At 43.6% G+C, this 27,101-nt stretch overlaps 1 protein-coding gene across 1 annotated transcript in view; it reads right to left on the bottom strand.

Annotated features, from left to right (window-relative positions):
- The window catches only part of MAP6 (microtubule associated protein 6), an 88,765-nt gene extending 61,941 nt beyond the window's left edge, over positions 1 to 26,824 (bottom strand). The window contains exon 1 of the mRNA XM_030836048.2: positions 25,156 to 26,824. Coding sequence (XP_030691908.2) covers positions 25,156 to 26,072 — 917 coding nt within the window. The 5' untranslated portion in view covers positions 26,073 to 26,824. The remainder of the gene's footprint in view (positions 1 to 25,155) is intronic.
- Positions 26,825 to 27,101: the final 277 nt, after the last annotated feature.

The following is a 27,101-nucleotide window of genomic DNA, read 5'->3' on the forward strand; positions in this document are numbered from 1 at the left end:
CCTCCATTACCTGGCACCTTGCTGACTGCACCACAGCATCATGGCACACCAAACCTCTCACCACACAGCTCCCAGACAGGTCTCCTGAGAATGCAAATCCAATCACTCACTCTCTTGTTTAATATTCTTCAATGCTTCCCTAAAATGCTGGGGATAAGGGGTCCACAAGACCCTTCATGAATTACCTCTACCTTTCTTCTCTGGTTTTCTCCTACTTCCCACCCTGTTCCTCAGAAGCCTGGGAATGAGCTTCCCTCATTCTGTTCCCTCTGCCTGAGATGCCTCCCTCTACCCAGCAGACTTCTATTCAACCCTCAGAACCCTGCTCACACATCAGTCCTTCAGAAGCTTTCTCTGATTTCCACGTCTATTTCAGATGTCAGTGATGTGCTGCAGCCAGCTCATACTATCTGGAGGGAGCCAACTGCTAGATTTTCTGAGCTAGCTGTTAAGCACAGCCATTATAGAAATGTAATTATATCAACATATGATTAAATAAACTATATTAAAAATAAAGGTAACAAACGCTCAAAACACACAACTTTCTAATTATTTTACCACATTTTACTGTTATCTATGCTCTGGGGATGATTTAGATCGACTGTATGCACTGGATGGAAAGGCTACATACCGGTACGCTCCTGCCCACCCTGTAGCGGGTGATGTCAGGTGGGCAGCCTGAAATTAGCCGTGGTGGGATGTGGTGGGATGTTGACACCATGGAAATCAGCAAATGTTACAAATCAGCACTAGCTTTCTTGTTTTGCTGACTGTCCAGACTTAAGGAAGCGATAGGGTAAATGTTAATGAAGCAGATTAAACTTAGAAGTGTGCTGTATCTGTGGCTGTTCCATTGTGAACAGCACAAAAAGTTGAGGAAATATTTTTCCAGTATTCAAAACTATTAGCTGAGCAAAGACGCTCACAGCAGTGACTACTGAGTGAAGTTCTGACGTGTCTTTGCATCTTCATTGCTTCCCTTTCACCTCCTCCTTAATATAAACAAGAGTAGCAACCAACGTTTGTCAGACCTACACTCGTGTGTCAGTAACATTAGTGCCTTCTTTGTAAAGTCAGATAGTGATGTCTGGTCTGTGACCTATTTGTTGGTGGTGGAATTATAAAAACTGATGGTGGATTTTTGCTAAGAAATATAAAATCATACTGAAGTTATAGGTGTTTGGAGTTTTCAATAAAAATATTGTGTGTTTTATTATTATTTGTCAAGTGTGTTCACATCCTTTATGTCAATAATACAGAATGTATTTTTTTCCCTTGGGGACCTGGTTGTTAACCATTTTCCAGCACAACACTGCAGATGCCCCTGCTTTGTTTTCTTACAGCAGCCCAACCTTGCATTTTTTTAATACTTATGAGCCCACAGTCTATAAAATCCCTGATTTACATATTTGTTTCTTCACCCAGAATGAAGACTCCTTGACAGCAGGGACCTCGAACTTTCTATCTTCACAAACCCGCTGATTAATAAGGTTCTTGGCACAAAGGGGGGCATTGGTAGGTGCTGAAGGCAAATCTGACTTCATCTACCAAATCTTTCTTGAAACCCACACGTGATAGAACCAGCCAATTCTGTGCACCTGCAGCAATTTCCACACGTCTCACACGTCCCTCCTGGCGGTCCTAGAGATGGAGCTCAGAGTAGGCCTTTGACTGTATGCAGAACCAAGTAATAATAATAAACCCCGACATTTCCTGCATATGTTATGTGCCAGGTGCTTCTCTAAGTGCTTTAACTTATTTAATCCCCACCCCATGAGGTAGGTGCTGTTATGATTATTCTCATTTTATAGATGAAGAATGTGAGGTCTAGTGAGGTCAAAAAGCATGTCCAAGGTTAAGGAGCAGAGCCAGGATTAGAACCCAGGTCACCTGGCTTTAGGCATCCAGAAATGAGTGGATGGATGGATGGATGGACGGACGGATGATTTGCAAAGCAGCTCCTCTCCTAGGTAGCTTCTGATTCTATATATTATAGTTTACGTTTTCAACACACTGGAAAACAGGAATTCTTATTCTTAGAGGCGCATGGCTATAAGCTTATTTCTTTCTTTGAGGTTCCTCTCAAGAATCCTGCCTGGCCCTGAGCTTTTCTCCCTGCTTGCTCTGGAAGTGCTGAGCAAGGTACCAGGACCCTTGTCAGCCAGTTTCCCACAGATGGCCTAGCAAGTACTCTGCCCAGGGCCTGATTTTGCAACTGTACAAACCGCTACTCCAATGGGGGCAGGATAATCTAGGGAGGGGAAGATACAGCTTCAGAAGACCTGCTCTGGGGTGTAAATTATGCTTCCCATTATTAGCTATGAGACACTGGGAAAGGAATTCAACCTCTCTGAGTCTCAGATAACAAACGTCTACAACAGATTTGGGAAGACTAGCTATAATGTATACCAAACTTTTACTATTATTTCTACTACTACAACTACTACTGCTGATAGTTAATATTTATGATACTTGTATTATGTGTCAGGTACTAATCCAAGTGGTTTACATATAGTAACTAGTTTAATTCTAAAAATAATTCTTCAAGGTAAATACCATTACTATCCCATTTTATAAATGAGAAAACTAGGTTTAAATAAGTTAGCAACCTGCACAAAACCAGAGGTATTAAGTCACAGAGCTTGAATTCAATCCAGACTTGCTAGATACCAAAATTAACCACTATATTATACTTCCTTGGCCTCTATACTAGTCTATGGAGAAGCTTTGCAATGGTGTACTGGTGTTCCTAGACAGTGATATAAGATAAAACTGAATATATAAGAGGGAGAAAGATTGTGAAGACAGAGAAAATACTGTCATTAATTGCAGATAATATGATCATCCAAGAATGGAAATTTGGTTGAGTATGCTAAGTCCTCCCCCCCGCTTAAAACACATAGAAATGCTGGATAAATTATAATAAAATATAATAAAAATCTTTTTTACATTCAGAGATGAGCTCAAAAGAAATAAATGGGAAACCTCAGATGCCAAAAACAAAGGCATCCCCACATCAGAGCAGTAAGCCTGAGAAGTGACACCACTACGGCCGAGGGGAACCCTTGGACCCCAGTATCAGCTCTAATGGTAAGGCAGTGGGAGGAGACCAGGTCTCTGGAGCCTGGGGAGTGGAAACTGAAACTCCAGCATGAAGCAGGGCCACAGAGGCACTCCTGCTGTGTAAGGGAGTTGCTGGCCTAGAGAAGTAACAAGGAAGCCCCTTTCTGCTAAGGGTCTAGGTGGGGGTGATGGCAGGGGTGGGGAAGTCTGTCACAACTAATCAACCTGCTCAGCATGGGTGTGGAGTCCCTAATTGTGCATAATTGCTCTAGCAGGCCACTTTTACAACCCACAATAAAAACTTTAAAAGCATATGAGGAAAGGGTTTGCCATGATGATTAGTGTCCTAAGAACTTGAAATAACATCATGACCTGAAAGAGACTATTTAATAAATGTTTAAAGACACAAAGAAAAAGAAATCATAATGAGACCATAGGGCACTATGAAAAAAAGAATAGCATATTTGAAAAAATGAAATAGAACTTCTAGAATGAAATACCATAGACATGAAAAACTCAGTGGATGAGGTAAAATCATATATGTGAAAATTAGTGACAAATTCAGAAAATTATCCAGAATTAAGCACAAAGAGATAAGACATATGAAAATAAGAAGGACTTTCAAAGACAAGGAGGATATATGAGAAGAAACAGTGTATGTAAGTTCTAGGCGAGAGAACAGAGAAAAAGGAGAGAGGCATTATTCAGAGATACAGCCTGAGAAATTCATGGAACTGAAGAAGTGATGCATCTTCAATCTCAGGAAAACAGTGAGTCTCAAGCATAAAAATAAATCCATGCCTAGATGCATTATAGTAAAGGGTAGAACAGCAAAGACAAAGAGAACAACATTTAAATAAAAACAAGGAAGAAAGATCACACAGAAACGAATGACTGTTAGAGTTATGGCATACTCCTCACAGGTAACGACAGAGCCCAGCAGACAGTGGAATGAAGTCTTCAAAGAGCTAGAGAAAACGCTTGTCTACCTAGATTCTTCACTCAGCTATCACTAAAGCATGAAGTGAGATAAAGATATTTCAGACAAAGGACATACTCCAGAAGGCAAGAGTGATAGTCAAAAAACAATGGTGAGCAAAATATTGCTGAATATTAAGGCAAGTCTAAATAAGAATTGAATATAAAAATGTATGATTAGGGCTTCCCTGGTGGCGCAGTGGTTAAGAATCCGCCTGCCAACGCAGGGGACACGGGTTCGAGCCCTGGTCCGGGAAGATCCCACATGCCACGGACCAACTAAGCCTGTGCACCACAACTACCGAACCTGTGCTCTAGAGCCCACAAGCCACAACTACTGAAGCCCATGCACTTAGAGCCTGTGCTCCGCAACAAGACAAGCCACTGCAATGAGAAGCCCGTGCACCACAACGAAGAGTAGTACCCACTCGCTGCAACTAGAGAAAGCCCGTGCGTAGCAACAAAGACCCAACGCAGCCAAAAATAAATAAATAAAAATTTAAAAATGTATTATTGATTATTTCTATATGAAATGTCTTATAAAGCAAAGATGAGCTAAAATATAAGACAACAAGAACATGCAGGCTGGGGGGGGGGTGCTGATCAGAGGTATAAAGTTTGACTAACTGGAAACTGAGATATACAGATTGAAAAAATAAGGATAGCCGCCCAAAAACTACCCAACAACAATAAAAAACAGAAATAGAATGTATAACTATTACACAGAAGGAAATACAGAAAATTTTAATCAATTCAATAAAAGGCAGGAATAGATCAAAGCAGGAGCAAAGGAAATCATGGCAAATAGAAAATCTAAGACAATCAGAAGAGAAAATATTAGAATGAATGGGAGAATACAGCAAGTTTATAGGCACAAGGTAAGTATACAGCAATCAAATTGTTCCTATGCATCATCAACAACCAATTAGAAAACATAATGGGAAAACAATCTTATTCACTACAGCAACAAAACCTAGAAAACATCTAGAAAAAACAAAGAGAAAAGGACCTTTTTGAAGTATATAAAAGAAAACCTGTGAAAATGTAATGACGTATAGTTATCCCTCGGTATCCGCAGGGGATTGGTTCCAGGACCTCCATGAATACCAAAATCTGAGGACGCTCAAGTCCTTTAGATAAAATGGTGCAGTCCAGTCTGCCCTCCGTATGCCTAGGTTCTGCATCTGCAGAATCTTGTTTACACATAGAAGTACTCAGTATTATTCAAGATCAATTTTCAGATTAATCTATAACTTTAACCCAAGTCCAATCAAAATCTCAACAGTAACATTTGTGGTGGCTGAAAACTGAGTCCAAAATAATTATGAAAGGGTAAATGTCTAAGAAAGATGAAGACAATTCTAAAAAAAAAACAAAAAACAACCAGACGGAGACTTCCCTGTTAAAAATCAAAACACATTGCAAGGCTATAATAGTAAGTGCGGTGTTTGTGAGGAACAGAAATGTAGGTCATTGAACAAAATAAAGAGCCCACAGCAGATCCACACCAGTGAGGGAACTTGCTATGAAACAGAGGGAACTTTTTAAATCGGGAGGAAAATGACCCTTCAAACAAGTGGATTTGGATCACTGGCCTTCTACACAGAAGAATGTGAAACATATCCCTATCTCACACTATACAGAAAAACTAATTCCAGATGTATTAGAACCCTCAATGTGTGAAAATAAACCTTGAAATTATCAGGAGAAAATATAAAAGAATGTGTCTCTCTCTTTGGGATAGTGAAGTATTTTTTCAATTAGGAATAAAAACATAAACCATAAAGGCAAGGACTAAATACACTGAATACATTAAAATGAAAAATTTCTGTGTGACAAGACACTCTGTAAATAAAGGTAAAAGACAAGACACAGGAAAAAGGATTAATAATCAGAATCAATGTAGATCAATTAAAAGAAAAGACAACCTCTTAACAGGACAACAGCCATAGGGTATGAATATTCAGTCCACAGAAGAGGAAGGCACATGGCCAATAAACACATGAAAAGCTTCTTAATTTCACTGAAAATTAGGGAAATATGAAATAAACAATATACCATTTCCACACTATGAAATTGCAAAAATTTTAAATTCTGACATTAGAAGAAAAAGGGGTATTTTTATACACTATTCATTGAAGTATAAATGAACCCAGTAATTTTCTAATATCTAGTAAAATGTGTACAACCCAAGATTCAACAGTTTCATGTTTAACTCATAAATATATTCACAGAGAGACATAAGAAAATTCATTGCAATATTATTTGTGATAGTTAAAAATTAGGAAAACCTAAATATAAGATAAGTAATAATATGTAAATATGTAATATATTCATATGCTGGTAGATTATACAGCCATTAAAAAGAAGGAACTGGGCTTCCCTGGTGGCGCAGTGGCTGAGTCCGCCTGCCGATGCAGGGGACGCGGGTTTGTGCCCCGGTCTGGGAGGATCCCACGTGCCGTGGAGCGGCTGGGCCCGTGAGCCATGGCTGCTGCGCCTGCGTGTCCGGAGCCTGTGCTCCGCAACGGGAGAGGCCACAGCAGTGAGAGGCCCGCGTACCGCAAAAAAAAAAAAGAAGGAACTATATGAGTGGATGTTTACATATGCATGTTTGTATTTTTTCAAGATATATAATGTTGCATGAAAAAAACAAAGTCACAAAATGATACATAGCGTTGGAGGTCATTTAAGTAAACACACACACACATACAGCAATGCCTTACATAGTTTATGGATAAAGAGGTGTGTACACCAAAAGTGGTGACCTCCTGGGGAGCAGAGGGAGGAACAGAATGGGTCTTTTGGCCAGGTGGGCAAAAAGACTTTTACTATGGAAGAAAAAATGTTTTAACACAAAAAAGACAGGAAGTAGATATAATAATTTTAAAAATTCTGGGTAGTAGCAATATGGGTGTTATACTATTCTTTGTAGAGTATTTTTTAAAGTTCTAAAAAAGAAAGAAAAGAGAAAGTGCTTTGAAGATTTCTCAGACAAGATAGCATCAGCTATTTAGCAGGGAATAAGAGCAGTATCAAATGGATGAAACCAAATCCTTAGCCACAAGCTCCCTCTTCAATGTCATTGGATTTTCCAGTCACGGTCGTGCTCCCTCCTCTACCCTGTGTTGTCTACTGCAAGCCAATGACAAGGGCTCTCTGGTACCATGCACTGGGGGTCTTTGAGTCTGGTCCTTTAGCACTGGGAAGGACTTGAGAGGGGACTGGGCCAGGCTTCTAGAGACAGGCGAGGAAAATGAAGCCAGAGGAGAGGCTTGTTCAGGGTCACACGGGAAGGCAGACGTCAAGGCTCATCTTCATCCTTCAGGGCTCGGCTCAAATGCTACTTCCTCAGATGACAGCTCCAGCTCCTGGTTTAGGTTAGGCCTGTCAACTCTCATTAAGTGCTCTGTTAGCACCTTGTGCTTTCCTTGCCTAAAATTCCTCACAGCTGTGTTTAATACTAGTTATCAGAATGCATGCTTAACACCTTATCTGTTGTTGTACTGCTCACCCATGATGAACCGCGTCTGTCTTGCTCATAGCGGTAATCCAGGAACGTAAGTGAAGAGCCTGATCCCGAAGTGACTGCTCTCCCGGCCTCTAAAGTGCTGTGCATTTAGGTTCCACGCTCATTTCTGAGTATAAATATTTAAAACTGCAGGACCTAATGGTTTACAAAACATGTTCACATCCACACAACCTGTGACATAGAATACTGCCCATTTTCTGGAGGAGGAAATTGAAGCTCAGAGACTTGAAATAACTTCATCAAGTTTGCATAAATAGTAAATGGAAAGGCTGGGATTTGAACTGAGGTTTATCTGATGCCAAGACATTTGGTTGATCCACTGCACCATGGCTACCAGATCAGTATCAGTGATTATTATTATTTTTTTAACATCTTTATTGGAGTATAATTGCTTTACAATGTTGTGTTAGTTTCTGCTGTATAACAAAGTGAATCAGCTATACCTATACATATATCCCCATATCCCCTCCCTCTTGTGTCTCCCTCCCACCCTCCCTATCCCACCCCTCTAGGTGGTCACAAAGCACCGAGCTGATCTCCCTGTGCTATGGGGCTGCTTCCCACTAGCTATCGATTTTACATTCGGTAGTGTATATATGTCCATGCCGCTCTCTCACTTCGTCGCAGCTTACCCTCCCCCCTCCCGGTGTCCTCAAGTCCATTCTCTACGTCTGTGTCTTTATTCCTGTCCTGTCCCTAGGTTCTTCAGAACCATTTTTTTTTTTAAGATTCCATATATATGTGTTAGCATATGGTATTTGTTTTTCTTTTTCTGACTTACTTCACTCTGTATGACAGACTCTAGGTCCACCCACCTCACTACAAATAGCTCAATTTCGTTTCTTTTTATGGCTGAGTAATATTCCATTGTATATATGTGCCTCATCTTCTTTATCCATTCATCTATCAGTGATTATTAATTTCCCTTACATTCCTCACAATTTCTTCAGAACTCTTCCCTCTTCTATTGCCCCCAGCCCTAAACACCCTTCTGGTTAAAAGCACTCATGCTTCTGCCAGTGCAAGATCTTCTGCCTTTTCCTCCTTTTCCATCATCATCATCACCATCTTCCTCCTCCTCATGTATCTCCCTGCTATTAAAGTAGGAACAGACACAGAGTAAATCAGGATGTCTCAAACTGTGGACCTCACAGTCATATCCCCAGAGCTGAGCTCAGTGTCTTATACATAGGAAGTACTCAACAAATAGGAATTGAATTAAACTGAATGAATGAATTGAATATGAATGGAATTGAATCCATTCACTCACAAAGTAATACTCTCTACCAAAATTCCTCCGTCTAGGTAGAGATTAAGGTAGCACTCATAAAGTATCGCCTTCTCACAAACGTTGTTTGAATCAGGACTATCAGGATGTGCTAAAAAGGCTCCCCAGAGAATGGTGTTAGAGTAGATTCTTAGTAGCTAGAATCACCAAGCCTCTCTCCAGTTCATAGCCAGCCTTTGGCCAGCTCTGGAGGAATGCTGGATCAGGCGCTTCTTTGAGGAGTCAGAACAGAACTCCCACGGCAGGGCTCTCTTCCATACTTTTCTTGGATGCTGAGTCCTAGGCAAGTGGATTACGTCCCTCTACAACTTTTAATACCACTATTTCCTTGTCTATTTCTTTTAAAGCCTGTTTCAGCACCTGGGGAAACCCCAAACAGATGGTCATAGCAGCCAGAGACTAATAATATTTCACAATGGAGACTCCTGTACCTTGTGTCCTTGGTTGCTATGAGAGATGGGTTGGTTAACCATTATGCATAAAGACAAAGAGACTCTCACACGTACATCAGTGCCCTGTTGCTTTTCAGTGGTAAGGAAGCAAGAGAGTGACTATGTCACTTGGGGAGAATAAATGATGTGCTTAACAAGGCATGGTCAAACCAAGTATTCTCAGGCACTCTGTTCAGGAGGTGATTGGCTACTTAAATACAGAGTCTGAACCTTGGTAGCACAATATTCCGTCCTCAGTGATATAGATCAGAGATTGGCAAACTATGGTCCACAGACCAAATTTGGTCCTCAACCTGCTTCTGTTCAGCCAGGAGCTAAGAACGGTTTTTGTAGATAAATGTTTGCAATCAATATGATGAAAAAGATCACTAATTTTGAACCCGATTTCAGCAAATGTTATTCCCCTAAAAAATCCATTCTTCGGGGCTTCCCTGGTGGCACAGTGGTTGAGAATCTGCCTGCTAATGCAGGGGACACGGGTTCGAGCCCTGGTCTGGGAGGATCCCACATGCCGCGGAGCAACTAGGACCGTGAGCCACAACTACTGAGCCTGCGCGTCTGGAGCCTGTGCTCCACAACAAGAGAGGCCGCGATAGTGAGAGGCCCGCGCACCGCGATGAAGAGTGGCCCCTGCTTGCCACAACTAGAGAAAGCCCTTGCACAGAAATGAAGACCCAACACAGCAAAAATAAATTAATTAATTAATAAACTCCTACCCCCAACATCTTCTTAAAAAAAAAATCGATTCTTCTCATTAGTAGACCCATATTGCAAAAGATTATATTCTATTATTATTATTATATTTTGAATTTCATCAATAAAAATTTTGGGGAAACTTTTTCTTTCTAGTTATATAAGGTCCTGTAAAGCCTAAGATATTTACTATCTATCCCTTTACAGAAAATTTTCCGATCACTGGTCTAGACCTTTTCAGACTTGCCTCCTGCCATATCATTCCTCACGCTGGGAACATTGGCCATATCTGAATAGCTGTGGTCCCAAAATGCACATCTAGTTCCACATGCTCCAGCTATCCCTTCTGTCGGCAGTGTGTCACCTCCCTGCCCACTGATTGTTTTGTCTACTGACATTGGCTGATCCTTCAAAGTTCAGCTCAGATGATACCCTCCTCTCTGAGGTCTTCCCTGATCCTTCAAGTCAGACTAACAACACTCACAGAAAATCTTTTATCTGAGTAGTTCATGGTTCTGCTCCCAGAAATACAGACTGTGTGCACAGAAGGGCAAAATTACCTCTTTATATTAGCCAAGTGGTGCTCGAACCCACTGGGGAGATGGATGATGAGGATAGCTGTTGTTTACTGAGCACTCACTATGGGCTAAGCATTATGCTAAGTACTGCACATATATCATTCATTCATTTGTTCAATTAAAACCTACTAAGCATCTCCTAAAGACCATGCACTAAGCTTGGTGCTTGGGGTGCAGTGGTAAATATTACAGGTAAGAGAGTCACAGACTTGGGCTTCCCTGGTGGCGCAGTGGTTGAGAGTCCGCCTGCCAATGCAGGGGACACGGGTTCGTGCCCCGGTCCGGGAAGATCCCACATGCCACGGAGCGGCTGGGCCCGTGAGCCATGGCCGCTGAGCCTGCGCGTCCGGAGCCTGTGCTCCGCAACGGGAGAGGCCACAGCAGTGAGAGGCCCGTGTACCGCAAAAAAAAAAAAAAAAGAGTCACAGACTTAATGAAATGTTAAGTCTTTCAACAACCTTGCAAGGTAGGTGTCATTGTCAACCAGGAAACAAAATCAGAGAAGAGAGGTTAAGCAACTTGACCAAAGACATACAGTTAATAAATGGTAAGCAGGATTTGAACGCAAAGCTCCAAATAAAGCTAGATATCTGGGAGGGGCTGGAATTACTATTAAGTATTGTATTCTTTTTTTTGTTTTTTTGTTTTGTTTTTTGCGGTACGCAGGAGAGGCTCCGGACGCGCAGGCTCAGCGGCCATGGCTCACGGGCCCAGCCACTCCACGGCACGTGGGATCTTCCCGGACCGGGGCACGAACCCGTGTCCCCTGCATCGGCAGGCGGACTCTCAACCACTGCGCCACCAGGGAAGCCCAAGTATTGTATTCTTAAAAGGCCTTCTTCATTCTTATCTTATTGGTAAAGACCTCTAGGAAGGAATATATAGTTCCTAATCTTTGCCTTCCCAGTGGAACTAACTCCATGCTTTTGACACACTGCACAGGTCAACAACTCCTCAGGAAGTGGTCCCTGATTCAGAATGAATCAGACCCCCCTTTCCTCTATATCCCCTCAATACCTTGTGCATATTTCTATTATTGTACTTGCTACCATTACTAGAATTTTCTTAATATGTTTCTCTCACTAGGAACTATGGAAACTTAATATGTTTCTCTCACTAGAAACTATAGTTTCTCTCACTAGACCAGGAACTCTTTTAGGACAGGTACTATGTAATTCATTTCTAAATCCCCAGGTTCTAGCAGAGTGCCTGATACAAGATGTGGCAGATGTTAAATGAATGAATCAATGAAAGACTTTTATTGGTAAACCACTCTGTTCTGTTCTCTCAGTGATAACAAAAGTGGGCAGCACTTACTGATGGGCATGCACTCCTAAAAGCATTAGCTCCCTCCACCTTCATCATGACTCTATGAACTCACTACTGTAATTATCTCCTTTTATTGATGAGAAATATGAAGGCTTTCTCAAGGTCACACAGATTTTTAGTTAGAGAGAGATGATTCAAACCCAGTTTTAGTGGTTACCAAATCCTTTACTGGCCACCAGGACACTGCCCAGGACTCATACAACCATCTCTTCCATGAATCTTCCAACAGGATTAACCAGCCCTTGTTGTGGCCCTTGAGAACTCTGGCCCTGATTAAACCTCACTAGGCCCTGCCTGGTACTTATGATACTTGCATCCATGTTACCTCCGCCACAAGACAGCAAGCCCCTGTATGGGGGACCGTGTGCTCTGCACCTTGAATCCTCATAGCCCACAGCCCCAGCCATTGCATGCTCCTAAGATGATGCACTGAACTTGAAATAAAAATGATATTAAGCCCACTACATTATTATTATGCTATTATGATCAAATAAATCCAACCTAATTCCCTGCTTTTATAGCATAAGCCTCTTTCACAATGGACTAAAAGCCCCGAAGCATAGGAAGGATTTAGAAAGAAGATGGAAGGTGGGCAGGAGGGAAAATTGTGAGCAAAATCCAGCCATGGTTACGTGTGGAGCTTGTCATGGCTCAGCTCAGCCTGTGATTTGGCTAGATCACCCGCTGGGGACCCTGAGATTTTAAGGTACAACCAGAACTGAGAATCTGCAGGAAAAAGCATCAGGTGTTGTGAAGGGAGCAGTGGGAAAAAATGCTGGATGCACCAGGTAGGTCAGATCCCGGAAAGCCTTGACCACAGGCTGAGCCGCCAAGGCCTTGCCCTGGAAGGGAAGGGGATCCATGGAGAGTTCAGACAAGGAATAGTGAAACCATCCATCCCTCTCCCCCTGCAGAACCAGGTGGTGAAGGAGGATGGCGTGGGCTTAGGAGAGTGGGAGTTGGGGGGCAGGTAGCAGCCCTCCCAGGAATGGCATGTTGAACTGCGGGGACATGGCAGGGGTCGGCTTGAGCCCACGAGTGAGACACAGCTGGAGGCCGGAATGAGGAGAACCAGGTTCCTGAGCCAGCCCAGTCACCGACTGGTTGTGTGACCTCAGTCCCCAGACCTCCCTGACTCTATTCTTCATCTTTAAAGAGAGAGATGTTTACCTTAAAAGAGATAAAGTCTAAATAAAAAAATATGTTAAAGCAATTGGCATTGTGCACTCAGCAAATGAGGCTGGAATTCACTTATGTCTCTGTTCTAACGTTCTGCTCTTCTGCTTTCTGCCATTGTCTATCTTTCGCCCATTATCACGGTTTAATAGAGAACGATTCTTAGGGGCCAAGAAGATTGCAAAAAGGCACTCTAGGATGTGCCACAACATGGGCCAGCTTTTTGAAGTCATTGCACAAAGTAAACAGTGACCACAAGCAACAGCACAGTGGAGGCACTTATGGTGGCTTTTGTGGTTTGGGGCTTGGGTCCTATTTTCCTACCGAAAGAGGTTCCATCAGGCTTGTTCCTGCAAAGCCTCTTCATTCAGTTTGAAGAGAAACACACACTGACAATGGACTATGCCGGGATAGGGAGGATGGAGAAGACTACTATTATGTTATACATGTGTGGATAGCTTTTGTGGGACTCTGGCGGGCCTATGCTCTCGCTCTCGGATGGGAACAACACAGACACACATGCTCCTTCCTCGCCTGACTCTTCTTCTGCTCATCCCTGATATGTCGGGGAGGCTGGGCTGTGGCCGCAGCATGTTATTCTTCTCACTCTCTTTCTTCCCACCCTCCCGGACCCCTACGGGTTTGATCCTCACTGACAGCTCGATATCCAGATATTTCTTTTCTGTTCTGCCTTTTCTCCTGAGCATCAAACTTATATCTCCGTTTACTTAGTTTGTAATTTGTTTCTTATTTTTTGTGGAGTTATAACAAACAGAATAAAGCCCATAAATCTTAATTGTCCGTATGTATAGACCCACATGACCACCATCCAGATCAAGAGGTAGAACATTTCCAACATCTTGGTCAATTACCCACCCCACCCCACCCCAGAGATCATCACTATTCTGACATCCATCACCATCACTTACATTTGCCTGTTTTTGAAATTTCATATAAATGGAATCATTCGGTAAGTACACTTATATCTGGTTTCATTCATTCATCATTATGTCTGTAAGATCTATCCATATTAGTGAGTATTTCAGTAACTTTCTTTTTCTGCTATGTAACAGTGGATCTCAACCAGTGGCAATCTTGGCACACCCAGAGGGCTTTTGGCGATGTCTGGAAAGATTTTTGATTGCCACAACTTGGAGGGGGATAATGTGGGGAACGCTACTGGCAAGGCTTGGAAAGAGGCCAGGGATGATGCCAAACACCCTACGGTGCACAAGACAGCTCCTCACAACAAAGAATTATCTGGTCCAAAATGTCAGTAGTGCCGAGATTGAGAAACCCTGTGTATTCGTTTGCTATAGCTGCTCTAACAAATTACCACAAACTGAATGGCTTAAAACCACATGAATGTATTCCCTTATAGTTCTGTAGTTAAGAGTCAGAAATGGGTCTCACTGGCTAGAATCATGGTGTCAGCAGAAGCAAAGTGTTCCTTCTGAAGGCTCTTGGAAGAATCCATTTCCTTGTCTTTTCCAGCTTCTTAGAAGCTGGTGCATTCCTTGGTGCATGTCACACTTCCGTCTTCAAAGCCAACAATGGCTGGCCAAGTCTTTATCACACTGCATCACTGTGACACTGCCTCTTTCACTTATAAGGGTCCCTGCGATTACAATGGGCCCAGTCTGGATAATCCAGGATACTCATCCCACCTCAAGAGCCTCAACTCAATGACATCTGCAAAGTCCCTTTTGCTTTGTAACATAACATATTCACAGGTTCCAGGAATTAGGATGTGGACATTCTGGGGTGGGGGAAGGGCACCATGATTCTGTCTACCACACCCTACCAGGAGACAGTCCACTGTATGAATATAGCACAGTGTATTTCTCCTATTGTGGATGGACATTTGGGTTGATTTTACTTTCTAGCTATTATTAATAAAGCTGCTACACGTTCTTGTACAAGGCTTCTGCACTCATTTTTGCTAGGTGTATACTCAAGAGTGCGATTGCTGGGTCATAGAGTAAACATATGTTGAACTTGAATAGATAATGCTGAAGAGTTGTATGAGGTGACTGTAGCAATTTACACCCTTTACCAGCAGTGTGGGTTTCTATTTTCATTTTCTATTGAACACCTCCATGTAGTCTTTCTAAAGACACCTCAAATTCAACTTATCCAAAACTCTGCTATCTAGCTCAGTGAATGACTGTTTCCCCAGACATCCAAAGCATCTAAAGGAAACATCGTAGCCTCTTCCCTCTCCCTTTCTGCCGACTTTCAAGTAGCCTTATGTTATTCTGTACCATCAGTGCTTGTTTACATCCTTTCGTGGCTGGAGGTCTTCATCATCTCTCACCTAGACCACAGCTTCCTTTCTGGATTCCATGCTCCCAGTCTAATCCCCTCCAATCCATCCTTCCCACTGCTGCCAAAGTCACCTTTGCTAAAAACCAAAACCTACTCCTCCTTCTTCATTTGCTCATAGGATAAAGGAGCTGGCCCAGCCTACCTACCTGGTCCACCTCTCGCCATTCTAGCCTCATCCAATGAGACCTCTACGTTTTACCTGCACAGAACTGCTGACAATTTCTCTTCTGTACTTTTGCTCAGACTGATCCCTTCCCCATGTAATGCCCATTCATCTTTGAAGATTCAGCCTACCAGTCCCTTCTCTACTGAACCCTTTCCCTGATAACCCTCAAATCAAGTAGACTTAGCCTCTCTCTCCTCTGCGCCCCACCAAACCCTGCATAGACTTTTTGTTAGGGCACCTATAACTTTTCAGCTCACCTGTCTCTCCCTAATAAACGTAAGTCTTCCAAGAGCAAGGACTACTTTGTCTTCCTAGGAATTAGCCAGATATAGAGCAGACACTAATCAATATTCAGTGGATTGAAAATGGTTTGAGACAATACATGTTAGTATGACGTGGAGGAAGTGCCCTGTGTAGAGAGAGATTAGTGTTAGACAAAGTCTATGCCTTCAACAGTTTTAAAACCTAAAGACAGACAAGAGGCCTTGTGGGTCCTCAGCTCTAACAGGGAAGTAACAGGACCACTTCTTCAGAGCTACTATAAAGACTACAGGCGAAAATGCGTCTAAAGTTTCTAGCAGCCTGCCAGGCATATAGGAGGCACTTGATTAAGTACTACTATTGTTTCTAACGGTGAAAACTAGCATCTTTAGTGAACCTCGAGAGAATTTTTAGTTTGCTGGTCACGGTCCATTTGCAGTTTTCTTCATTTGGCGGAGAATTAGAAGCTCACCTGCCTAGATGTCTACAACTGACCTAATTTGAAAAGCCAAAGCTGTATTGATTACAGAGATGGCTCTTTAATCCCAGTGGACATAGTTGGATTATTTTAGTTTTATATCCTGGACACAGTGATTCTTTGTGATTATAGATTTAGAACTATCACTGGCTTGACTTTTTTTGAAAGTTCGTAGATGCATTAGATGCCTTTTTTTTCTAGGACAGCAACCAAGGATTAATTGTGCGTATCTTATCTCCTCTCCTCTTTGTGGGTTAGTTTCAGTAACATTATATCTAACTGCTCAAGGTCAACCAATGATCTAGAAAAATGCTTTGCACACAGTAATTCCTCAGTAAAAATTTCCAGGGCAGCATAAGGCTTTGCTGAGTTAGGTGCCCAATGTGGTTTCCATGATTAGTCTCTCTCCTGCTTTTCTTCCCTCCCTTCCGATCACTCTTTTGTCTTTTTCATGGTTATCCCTTCTGCTGTCAGTACCCCAAATACATGTATCCCTCAGGGCTCCACTCTCTGATGGCTAATTTTCTCTACATCCTCTCTAGGGATGATTTCACCTCCTCCCATGGCTTTAATAATATCCATAGGGCTTCCCTGGTGGCACAGTGGTTGAGAATCTGCCTGCTTATGCAGGGGACACGGGTTCGAGCCCTGGTCTGGGCGGATCCCACATGCCGCGGAGAAACTAGGACCATGAGCCACAACTACTGAGCCTGCGCGTCTGGAGCCTGTGCTCCGCAACAAGAGAGGCCGCGATAGTGAGAGGCCCGCGCACCGCGATGAAGAGTGGCTCCCGCTTGCCACAACTAGAGAAAGCCCTCGCACAGAAACGAAGACCCAACACAGCAAAAATAAATAAATTAATTAATAAACTCCTATCCCCAACATCTTCTTAAAAAAATAAAAATAAATAAAATAATAATAATATCCACAGGATGTTTCAAATCACAGCCCGATCTCTCTCTACACTTCAGATCCATTTACTCAGCTGCCCCTTGAAATTTCTTGTCAGATATCTCATAGACAACTCAAATTCTAGATACTAAAAATAAGCTCAACTTCCACTCCTGACTTTCTTCTCCTCTACATTCATCATAGAATTCTAAATAAAAGTCTGTTGCTTTCTTTTTTAAATATCTTTATTGGAGTATAATTGCTTTACAACGTTGTGTTAGTTTCTGCTATACGACAAAGTGAATCGGCTATATGTATACATATAGCCCCATACCCCCTCCCTCTTGAGTCTCCCTCCCACCCTCCCTATCCCATCCCTCTGTTCCAATGACTAGGACCACTACCAGTTAATTACCCAAACCAGAAAAGAGTTATCCTGGATTTACCCTCTTCCTTGCATCTCAATTGGTCATTACGATCTGTTTTTCAGTAACTGTATGGACTATGTTACAAATCTCCAGTCCCACAGCCTCAGTTCAGGCTTTATCGTTGTCCCTGGATTATTCCAGTAGGCTCGTTACTGAAAGGCCACCCTTTCTCTAACCTCCCCTGGTCACCGGTCAGTGGGACATTAATAAAATTTAAATCATATTAAACTATCATGTAGTTCCTCTACCTAGATTCCTTCAGTGACTCATTTCTTTAAAAAAAAAAAAAAATCCAAACTCCTCAGCCAGGGATATAAAACTGTTCCTAACGTGACCTATGCCTACCTCTCAGAGCATAAAAGGTAAAGGAATAGTAAAAATAAGAGCAAAACTTACTGAAAAGGGAGATGATCGACAAAACGAAAATTTGATTCTTTGAAAAGACTAAGCAAACCTCAATAAGACAATTATGAAAAAAAAGAGACAAGTCACCAATTAATATTAAGTATGAAAGGGGATGTAACTGCAGATAAGTGGAGATGATTTTAAAATCCACAAGATAGTGCTATGGTGACTCTTACGTCAATAAATTTAAAAATTAAAAAAAATTATAACATTTCCTAGAAAAATATAAATTACTAAAATTGGCTCAAGAAGAAATACAAAAGCTGAATAAATGAATAACTATTAAAGACATCAAACTGGTAGTTAAAAACTAGTCTCTTCATGAAAAAGACACCAGGTACAGAGAGCTTTACAGGAGACTCTTATCAGATATTTGAGGAGGAGTACTTGTTATAAGAATTGTTCCAAATAACTGAAAAAGAGCAAAATCTAACTATCTAACTTTATAGACATAACCATGATTCCAATACTGTACCCGACTGATATAAAAAAGGAAAAAATTTTAGACTAATTTCACTTATGAATAGATATGCAAACATTTCAAATAAAAAGTAGCAAAAGAATTCAGCACCATAAACTATATTTTTAAGTAAGATTTATCCTAGGAATGGAAAGATGGTTCAGTATCAGAAAAATCTATTAGCAGATTAAAAATAAAAAGCATAAGACTTTCTCAGTTGATGTCAAAAAAATCATTTAATAAAATTCAATACCAACTAATAAGAACCTGCTGTATAAAAAGTAAATAAAATGGAATTCAAAAAAAAATTCAATACCAATCCACATTTTTAGAAACCCCTAACAAACTAGTATAAAGACAAGTTTCTTAACCTGATATGACGCTATATTATAATGACACAGAGCAATCCTCATTCTTAATGATGAAACTTAAGAAGCATTCCCATGTCTCAAGACAAAGAAGCCTATTATCAAAACTATATGGAGGGACTTCCCTGGTGGTGCAATGGTTAAGAATCTGCCTGCCAATGCAGGGGACACGAGTTCGAGCCCTAGTCCGGGAAGATCGCACATGCTGCGGAGCAACAAAGGCCGTGCAGGAAATGCAAATCAACACTACAAAGAGGTAGTGAGCCTGTGCTCTAGAGCCTGTGAGCCACAACTGCTGAACTAGAGCCCGTGCTCTGTAACAAGAGAAGCCACCACAATGAGAAGCCCACGCACCCCAATGAAGTGTAGCCCCCGCTCTCAGCAACTAGAGAAAGCCCGTGCAGCAACAAAGACCCAATGCAGCCAGAAAGAAAGAAAGAAAAAGCATTAAAAAAAAAAACTATATGGATATCCTCACCAGTGTAGCAATATACATACACACAAAAAATATATGAATATCAGAATGAAGACAATAAACTGGTATTTGCTAAAAGTATACACATTATCTCCACAGACAGTCCAAGAGAATCTACAAACAAAATTAGAGTGTGGTAAAGTTGTTGAGTACAATAAAAACATATAAAAATTAATACATATGAGCAATAACAAATTAGAAAATGTAATAAGATATATGCTTGAAAATAGGAAAACTAATTTTAAATAGCTCAGAAAAAAAGATGATAGTATGGCATTAGCTCAGATTAATGGAATAGAACAGAGATCTCAGAAATATATTCAAGCATACGCGACCCTTATGTGATAGAAGAGATATCAGTGGGGATATTAATGGGGAAAAGTTGAACTGTTAAAAAGGGTATTGGGGGCTTCCCTGGTGGCGCACTGGTTGAGAGTCCGCCTGCTGATGCAGGGGACACGGGTTCGTGCCCTGGTCCAGGAAGATCCCACATGCCGCGGAGCGGCTGGGCCCATGAGCCATGGCCGCTGAGCCTGCGCGTCCGGAGCCTGTGCTCCTCAACGGGAGAGGCCACGGCGGTGAGAGGCCCGCGTACCGCAAAAAAAAAAAGAAAAAAAGGGTATTGGGATAAATGACTTTCCATATGGGAAAAAGGAAAATCAGTTCCCTGCCTCATTCCATACATAAAGTTAAATCCAATTATATTACTAGAGGCTTAAATATAGAAAAATAAAACTTAAAAACTATTGTGTGTGTATGTTATTTTTGTGGAGAAAATTACAAAATGTAAGTGAAGGACAAAAAGACAAATAAATGGCAAGCAATACCACGTTCGTATATGGGAAAACTCAATACCTTAAAGATAGCAAATCTTCCCAAGCTGTGTCTTCACAAGCAAGTCTGAAGTTAACCTGCATAAAAATTACCTAGAGTGCTTCTTAAAATATAGATTCTTAGGCTCCATTTTAAAAGTACTGAATCAGCACGTCTGAGGATGAGGCCCGGGAATCTGCATTTTAGAAAGCTCTCCAGATGATTTTTTTGTGTACTAAATTTTGAGAACCTCCGTCTTAAGGGAAGAGGTCATAACCTGAATTGCACATGAGACTTATCTGGCACAGTTTGAAAAGATTCACATGCGCAGGCTATACCCCAGACCAATTAAATCAGAATCTCTGGACAAGGCAGCTATGTAACAGCATTTTTTTTTTTTTTTTTTTTTTTTTTTGCGGTACGCGGGCCTCTCACTGCCGTGGCCTCTCCCGTTGTGGAGCACAGGCTCCGGACGCGCAGGCTCAGCGGCCATGGCTCACGGGCCCAGCTGCTCCGCGGCATGTGGAATCTTCCAGGACCGGGGCACGAACCCATGTCCCCTGCACCGGCAGACGGACTCTCAACCACTGCGCCACCAGGGAAGCCCTGTAACAGCATTTTTAAAGTTCTCCAGTGATTCCATTGTACAGCCAAGGTTGGGGACCACTGCCCTGGGTGAAGGTGCACCTAGAATCAGGTCTGTAGGGTTTGCTGCCCTTCCCCATTTGAACATTCACTTCTAGTGCTAACCCAGTAGGAATCCCCCTTTATTTTGATTAAGGAAAACACAATTTCTTTACATAGGGTTATCACTTTTTGGTATCTCCAGTATCCTGTCTGATACATTGCAGGGGCTTGGTGGTCATTTTCCAAAATTAATTCAGCTAAATGAAACTGAATGAAATGAATCGATATGTAGGTGAATAAATTTTTCATCTAACTTTAAAACTTTCACTGGATTCAACAAATCTATATGATAGTTAGGCACAATGTTACACTGTGAGAGGTACAGAGAGGAACAAAATACAGCCCTTCCCTTCAAGTGTTCCTATCTGGTAGGGGAGGCAGCCAGAGGCAAAAGTATCTTACAGTCAAGCAGACAATGACAAGTGTACAGAATACGAAAGGGGAATAAGAGAAAAATTAGTCCTGCATGGCAGGACCTGGAAGGCGTTGTTGAAGACTAGTATCTGAGATTGGCCTTGAAGTATGGCTGGGATTTAGTTAGGAAGATCCTAGGGAAACGGGCAGTTGCCCTGTAGGCACAGGGCAGTTCTGTATAGCATAAGCTAAGTCAGATGGGCCTTTCTCTAACCTTTATGGAAGACTGCAGGGTAGATAGGAAAGGCTCTTTTTCTTTCTGATTTCCTTGTTACCGCTCTCATTTTTCAAGTACTATTTTGCCTCTGGTTTATTAATTCTACTTCCTGGTGCCCCAGCTGATTTCTTCCAGGAAAAGTTGCTCATTAGCATTTCTATGGGGAGCACCTGCTACCCTATCTATCACTCTTAACCGACGGCTGGGGCAATGGGGTTGGCTGCGAGAGGAATTTTAATTCCCTCCTATGACTCATCTATTTCCTAACTGAGAATGCTAGGTCTAAAGTCACAAATAGCTGCGCAGTAAAATCCATCCTTAACATTAAAAATAACAAAGACATGTTTCTCAATTTTATAATGTCATTTATGTCATACGAATGTATTGAAAATCAACTTCATGATTGAGAATAATTCTAAAGATACCTCAGATACCGCTTGAATGCAAAAAGTGTCAGGCTAGTGTGGATAGGTTATGAATTAAATGAACTGTTGAACAGGGAAGGTTTCTCAAAACCATAGCGTCAAAGGACATTTGATGTTATCTACTGATTGTACATTGCAGGAGGAAACCAAATAGCATGTATATGACTCTGGATGCTGAATATATATTTTATATTATGTACCAATATATCAAGCTGATGGGTTGTATATCCTTTCTCTATTTAAGCAAACTGCTCACACTGATGTTACATGACAGATGTCATTTGTAAAGCCCATGAGATGAACCAGTCACCATGGTGTAAACCACCATGATTTATGTAGAGCGGCAGTAGAAAAGGATTTGTCAGATTATCAGTGAAATGTAGCCCAGCTTGGCTTCTAAGGTGATGTAAGGCTCATCTACAGAAGACATGGAACATACTTAAATTCAGGAGATATTTAGAATCCTAGCAAGGAAAAGGATGTGAGAGAATAGGGGGGAAGAAACAATCAATGTTCCAGATAAGCCTATAATTTCCAGGCATTTTTTTCTTTATTGTATACTTAATTAATTGATTATCTTATTTCTTCATATCTACTTTCACCCAAAGTGCATTTCCCTATTATTAGTTAATTTTTCTTCTGGAACAAAAAATAATGTTAAATTTCACATCAAATTTGTCGAGTACTTAAATTGTCCATTAAAGAAATTGATGTTTCTTAGCAATACTCATTCTCTTAGTGCTTCAAAACCCTTCTGATGATACAGCAAAATGGAACGGCTGATCCCAAAGTCATATGCATAATTAAATTTTACAGATGACTCAAATTAGAAAAAAATGTTTTTTGAGGTACACAGAGATTTTTCTTGACAGGTTGATGAAATTCTGATAGCTATGAAAAATAATCATTCTTACCAGCTGCAAGAGCATAGCCTGCCCCTATTCAATCAAATCACTTGCAGGATGTGTGTAATTCTAACTGTAAAGCATGACATGCTTACTGCACAGTTAAGGTGTTGTTTGGGAGGAAAGAGCCTACACAGAACAAAGGTACAACCCAAAATATTTGGAGTGAGTTGTGTCTGAAGGGTGGTTTACGCCCTGACTGAACCATCATTTACGAACAAAGCAAGTCCTACCAGCCTGGAAACATAAACTGAGTAGGATCATCAAATGAGATTTGAGAATCTGGATCTCTCTTGATTGGCATTGACTGTATTGAGGTGAGGAGAGGTAGATTCTGTCTGGTAGGTGGTAAGGTTCCACCTGCCGCAGGGTGGTAGACTGCGAGTAGGATGATGAAGAGGCCAGTCCAGAAATCTGTGATGTTAGGCCAACCTTAGGGTTCTTAGGGAACAAAGGTAGGGCCTTGTAAACAACAAAGCCATGACAGAGTCATAAGATTGTATCCTGGCTTTGTTTTTTTATTCCCCTTGCTTATTTGTTTCCTTTCTTTTCTTTTTGATTCTCCTTGGTAACAGCATAAAGATTTTGTGAAAATTCCACCTTCTCATAGCTAGAACCAAGGAAAAGGATCCATGTCCTTGCCTGACCCAGAGCTTTAAAAGGAAGTGGTGTATTCCTGGGGGACCAGTGTGGTCATGATAACAAGACACCAAGAGACAAATGCCAGGTGGGAGGTAGAATTCAGGAAGAAGGAATAGGGGCCAATTGATTAACTGCCCCTTTTCATTGGGAAATGCTTTCCAGAGGTAATACCTGAGTGGGGGGCAGATTTTGCCTTAACAAGAGAGGATGTCTATCAATGCTATTCTTCCTCAGCGTAAGAGGGAGTGTTTGTCATATTTAATGGAGAAGGACATCAGTCTGATGAGGCTATATATACAGTCCTGGCAAAAGACACTAACTCTGCAGTCCTCCTGTCCACACCCTCCTGCAGGAAGGAGGCAACTGGCTGTGGCATTGATGAAGGACCCCATAAGCCACATTTTGAACACCTCTAGCTCAATTACTCATCGTGTACATCTTCTTCCCCAGAGACCCCAAACCCAATGCCACATATTCAGAGTCAACAGTGATCTGTCAGCTAATTGTTTCCATTTGAAACATAAGGGCAGGACTGAAAGCTAAGCATTCAGAAATACATATTAAATGAATGAAGGGTGAGAAAGCAGACTGGAAGGACTGAGGCTGCAGCAGAGGGAGAATTCTAGAAAAAGAGAGAGAGAGAAAGAGAATGAATGAATAAATATGCTCTGTGGAAGGCATTCATTTAAAGGGAATTTAAATGTGCTGAAGAGGGGGTTCTTGGTGGTAACAGAATGAGAACCACATTTGGCAAACATGAAAGGAAAGGAGATGCATCAATAGGGGAGAAGGCTGGAAGTGTCTGGGAAGTGGAAATCAAAATAATGAGGCATCATGTAGAAGGCTGGAATGGAACCAAGATGTACTAATTACCTACCATGTGCCAGGCATAATTCTCCTCCTGAATCATCTCATTTAATCTTCAAAATGTCTAGCACAGTGCTTAGCATATAGTAGGTGCTCAAAAATATGTTGAGTATTTAATATTAAATCAATACATGAGCAAACAATCTAAGCGAAGAATCTATTATCCATCACGTCTTACAGATAAGAACCCTAGGCCAAGAAATGTTAAGAAATTTGCCCAGTGAGTCACAGCTAGAGGTGTAAGGAATCTGCCTTCAGCATAAGTGGCTGAAAGAGGAGGGTGCTCTATAAGGGACCGGCAGGGAATCTAGAAAAGGGTGTGGTGCTTGGTGGTCTCCCAGGGATTGAGACAGAGGGGGTAAGAATGAAGGGCCAAGTGAACCGGGCTAGGGAGGAGGGGAAGGGGGAGAGATCACTCTTCTTTGGGGAGGATTGGCCATGCAGGAAGGCACGGAGGCCCTTGGGCGGCAGCTGAGCCAGCAAGGGGCAGCATCCAGGCTAATGCAGCCAGTGAGTTGGGTGGGGCAGAATGGAAGCACAGCCAGTGAAGAAACTGCAAAGGTCTCTGTTGGGCAGGCAGGGACTCGGGTTGGGGCAGAGATGGGGAAAAGATGGCTGAAGTGGTTAAGTGAAAGACTTTGGCAAGATGGGATGGATAATACTAACAGCTTTCACAAAAGAAAGAGCCAAAGAGCAGTCGGCCAGGGCTGGGGAGGGGGAGAGGGTGTGTTCTGGGCTGGAGGGGGAGGATGACAGGGAGGCCTGCGATGCAGAGAATCTGTGGTAAAGGGTAAGGATGACCAGCCCCGTGGCCTGAGCTACGGGCTGCGTCTCACCTGTAAGAGCTGCTCACGGCACTCGCCACCTCTTCGCGGATTTGCCTGTTGAGGGCGTCGGCCGCCGCACGCCCCTTGCCCCCCTCGGGGCCCGTGGCCTGGACCTGGACCTGGGCCTGGGCTGCGGGCAGCAGCGTCTGCTCGTGCCCCAGCCCCTCGGCGCGACGCACCATCCAGGCGGGCCCAGGCTTCTTGCGTGTGTCGCGCTCTTCCGCACTGGTTGATCTTCCAGCCGCAAGGCCACCTGCTCCTCCAGGGGCCGCCTCCTGCTCCTGGGCCTCGGCGGCGGCCTGCACCGGCCAGCGCTCCTGGCTCTGCGGCCGGCGCTGAGGCGCCCCGAGCACAGGCGCCGCCGCCTGGGAGGACGTGGGGATATGCACCGGCTTGGGAATCCACGGGTGGTCCCCGCGTCGCGGCAGCGGCCAGGCGCGGAAGTCCTTCTGGTACTGGGTCTCGCGCTCAAAGGGCGCGTCCGAAGGCTGGTACTCGCTGCGCGGCCGGCAGCTCGGCTCCGGCCGCTGCACCTTCCAGGCGCGGTAGTCCTGCCGCATCACCGAGTCCGCGGGGCCCGCGCTGGAGGTGGAGCCGGAGCCGGAGCCCGGTCCCGGGCCGCTCCGGCCAGAGGTGGCCCCAACCTCGCGTTCGCCGCTAGGCCCCGGCGCCGGCCCTGTTGCCCGGGCAACCACATCCCCTTCGCCTTGGGCCGGCTGCGTTTCTATGGCGACCGCGCGCGCCGAGGGGGGCGCGGGCGCCTGCTGTGCAGGCTGCGCCGGCTGCTGGTGCGGCGGCTGGGCGCCCGGGTGCTCGGTGGCCTCCGAGTACTTGGTGAAAACCAGCGGCACGGCGATGTCTGCCTTGTCCAGCTGGTTCCAGAAGCGGGCGATGCAGCAGGCGCGCGTGATGCACGGCCACGCCATGGTGCTCGCCTCAGAGCTAGTCCTCCCTCTTCTTGCTCGTTTCTAAAGCAAGTCCCTAATCTTCCTCAGCCCCCTGGCCCTCGTCCGGCCAATCTGGTTCTCACCGTGTTTTCCTTGGTGGCCTGAGCTACCGCCCCCTCCTACCTCAGAGAGCACCCGGGAAGGTTGCGCGGGCAGAGCTATCACTGAGAAAGTCCGTAAAGTCCCTCGATGCCCGGCTGTAAACGCCTCCGGGAGCCGCCGCACAGGTCTCGGGAGCGCGGTCTGCTGTAGGCTGCGCAGCGTGAGACACCGCGTCCCGGGTCCCCAGGCGAGGGCGTCTGGGACGCGCCCCTCCCTGCGGCTGCTGCGGCGCTCAGACCCCTGCCAAGCAAGGCAACGCGAGGCGAGGTGACTGCAGGCTTAAGCCATGGCGCAGAGGAAGGGCCGGGCAGTGTGGCCGCAGGGGCCGCGTACAAAGCTCTATCTTCTTCTCGCCGGCGTCCAGTCGCAGCCGGCCACCTAGCAGGGTTCAGAGGAGATCACCTCTCGAGGAGACCGAGCATTGCTGCCGCCACCGCTGCTCCCAATGATGCTGCAGCCGCCGCCGCCGCCGCTGCTGTCTCTGCTGCGGGGAAGCGGCCCCACCCTTTTCTGCCGGTCAGTAGAGCGGGGGAAAAATCCAGGAAAGATGCTGAGAGATAGCGCGATGCAGAAAAAAAATCACCTGCTGTCGTCAGCGCGCGCTGCTGGGAACTCGCCCTCTCTCTTTTCCCTCCTCCCTCTGATCTGGCAGCTCCTCCCTCTTCAGTTCCTAGGCAACAACAGAATCTGGGGCCTAGGTAGGTTCAAGTACCAGGCTCCTTATGACTTGCTGTCCTTACACTGGTTGCTTCCCAACTGGGAGCCTCAGGCTCCTCTTCTGTGAAATAGGGTCAAACATGTGGGGGGGGGGATTCAGTTTAAAAATACGGAGGAAACCCCTAGTGAAATGTCTGTCCCAGAATATAGGTTTTTTAAAAAGGAAGTTCCTGTTATTGGCCAAAGTCT

The sequence above is a fragment of the Globicephala melas genome, chromosome 8 (genome assembly GCF_963455315.2).
Source record: "Globicephala melas chromosome 8, mGloMel1.2, whole genome shotgun sequence".
Lineage (NCBI taxonomy): Eukaryota > Metazoa > Chordata > Mammalia > Artiodactyla > Delphinidae > Globicephala > Globicephala melas.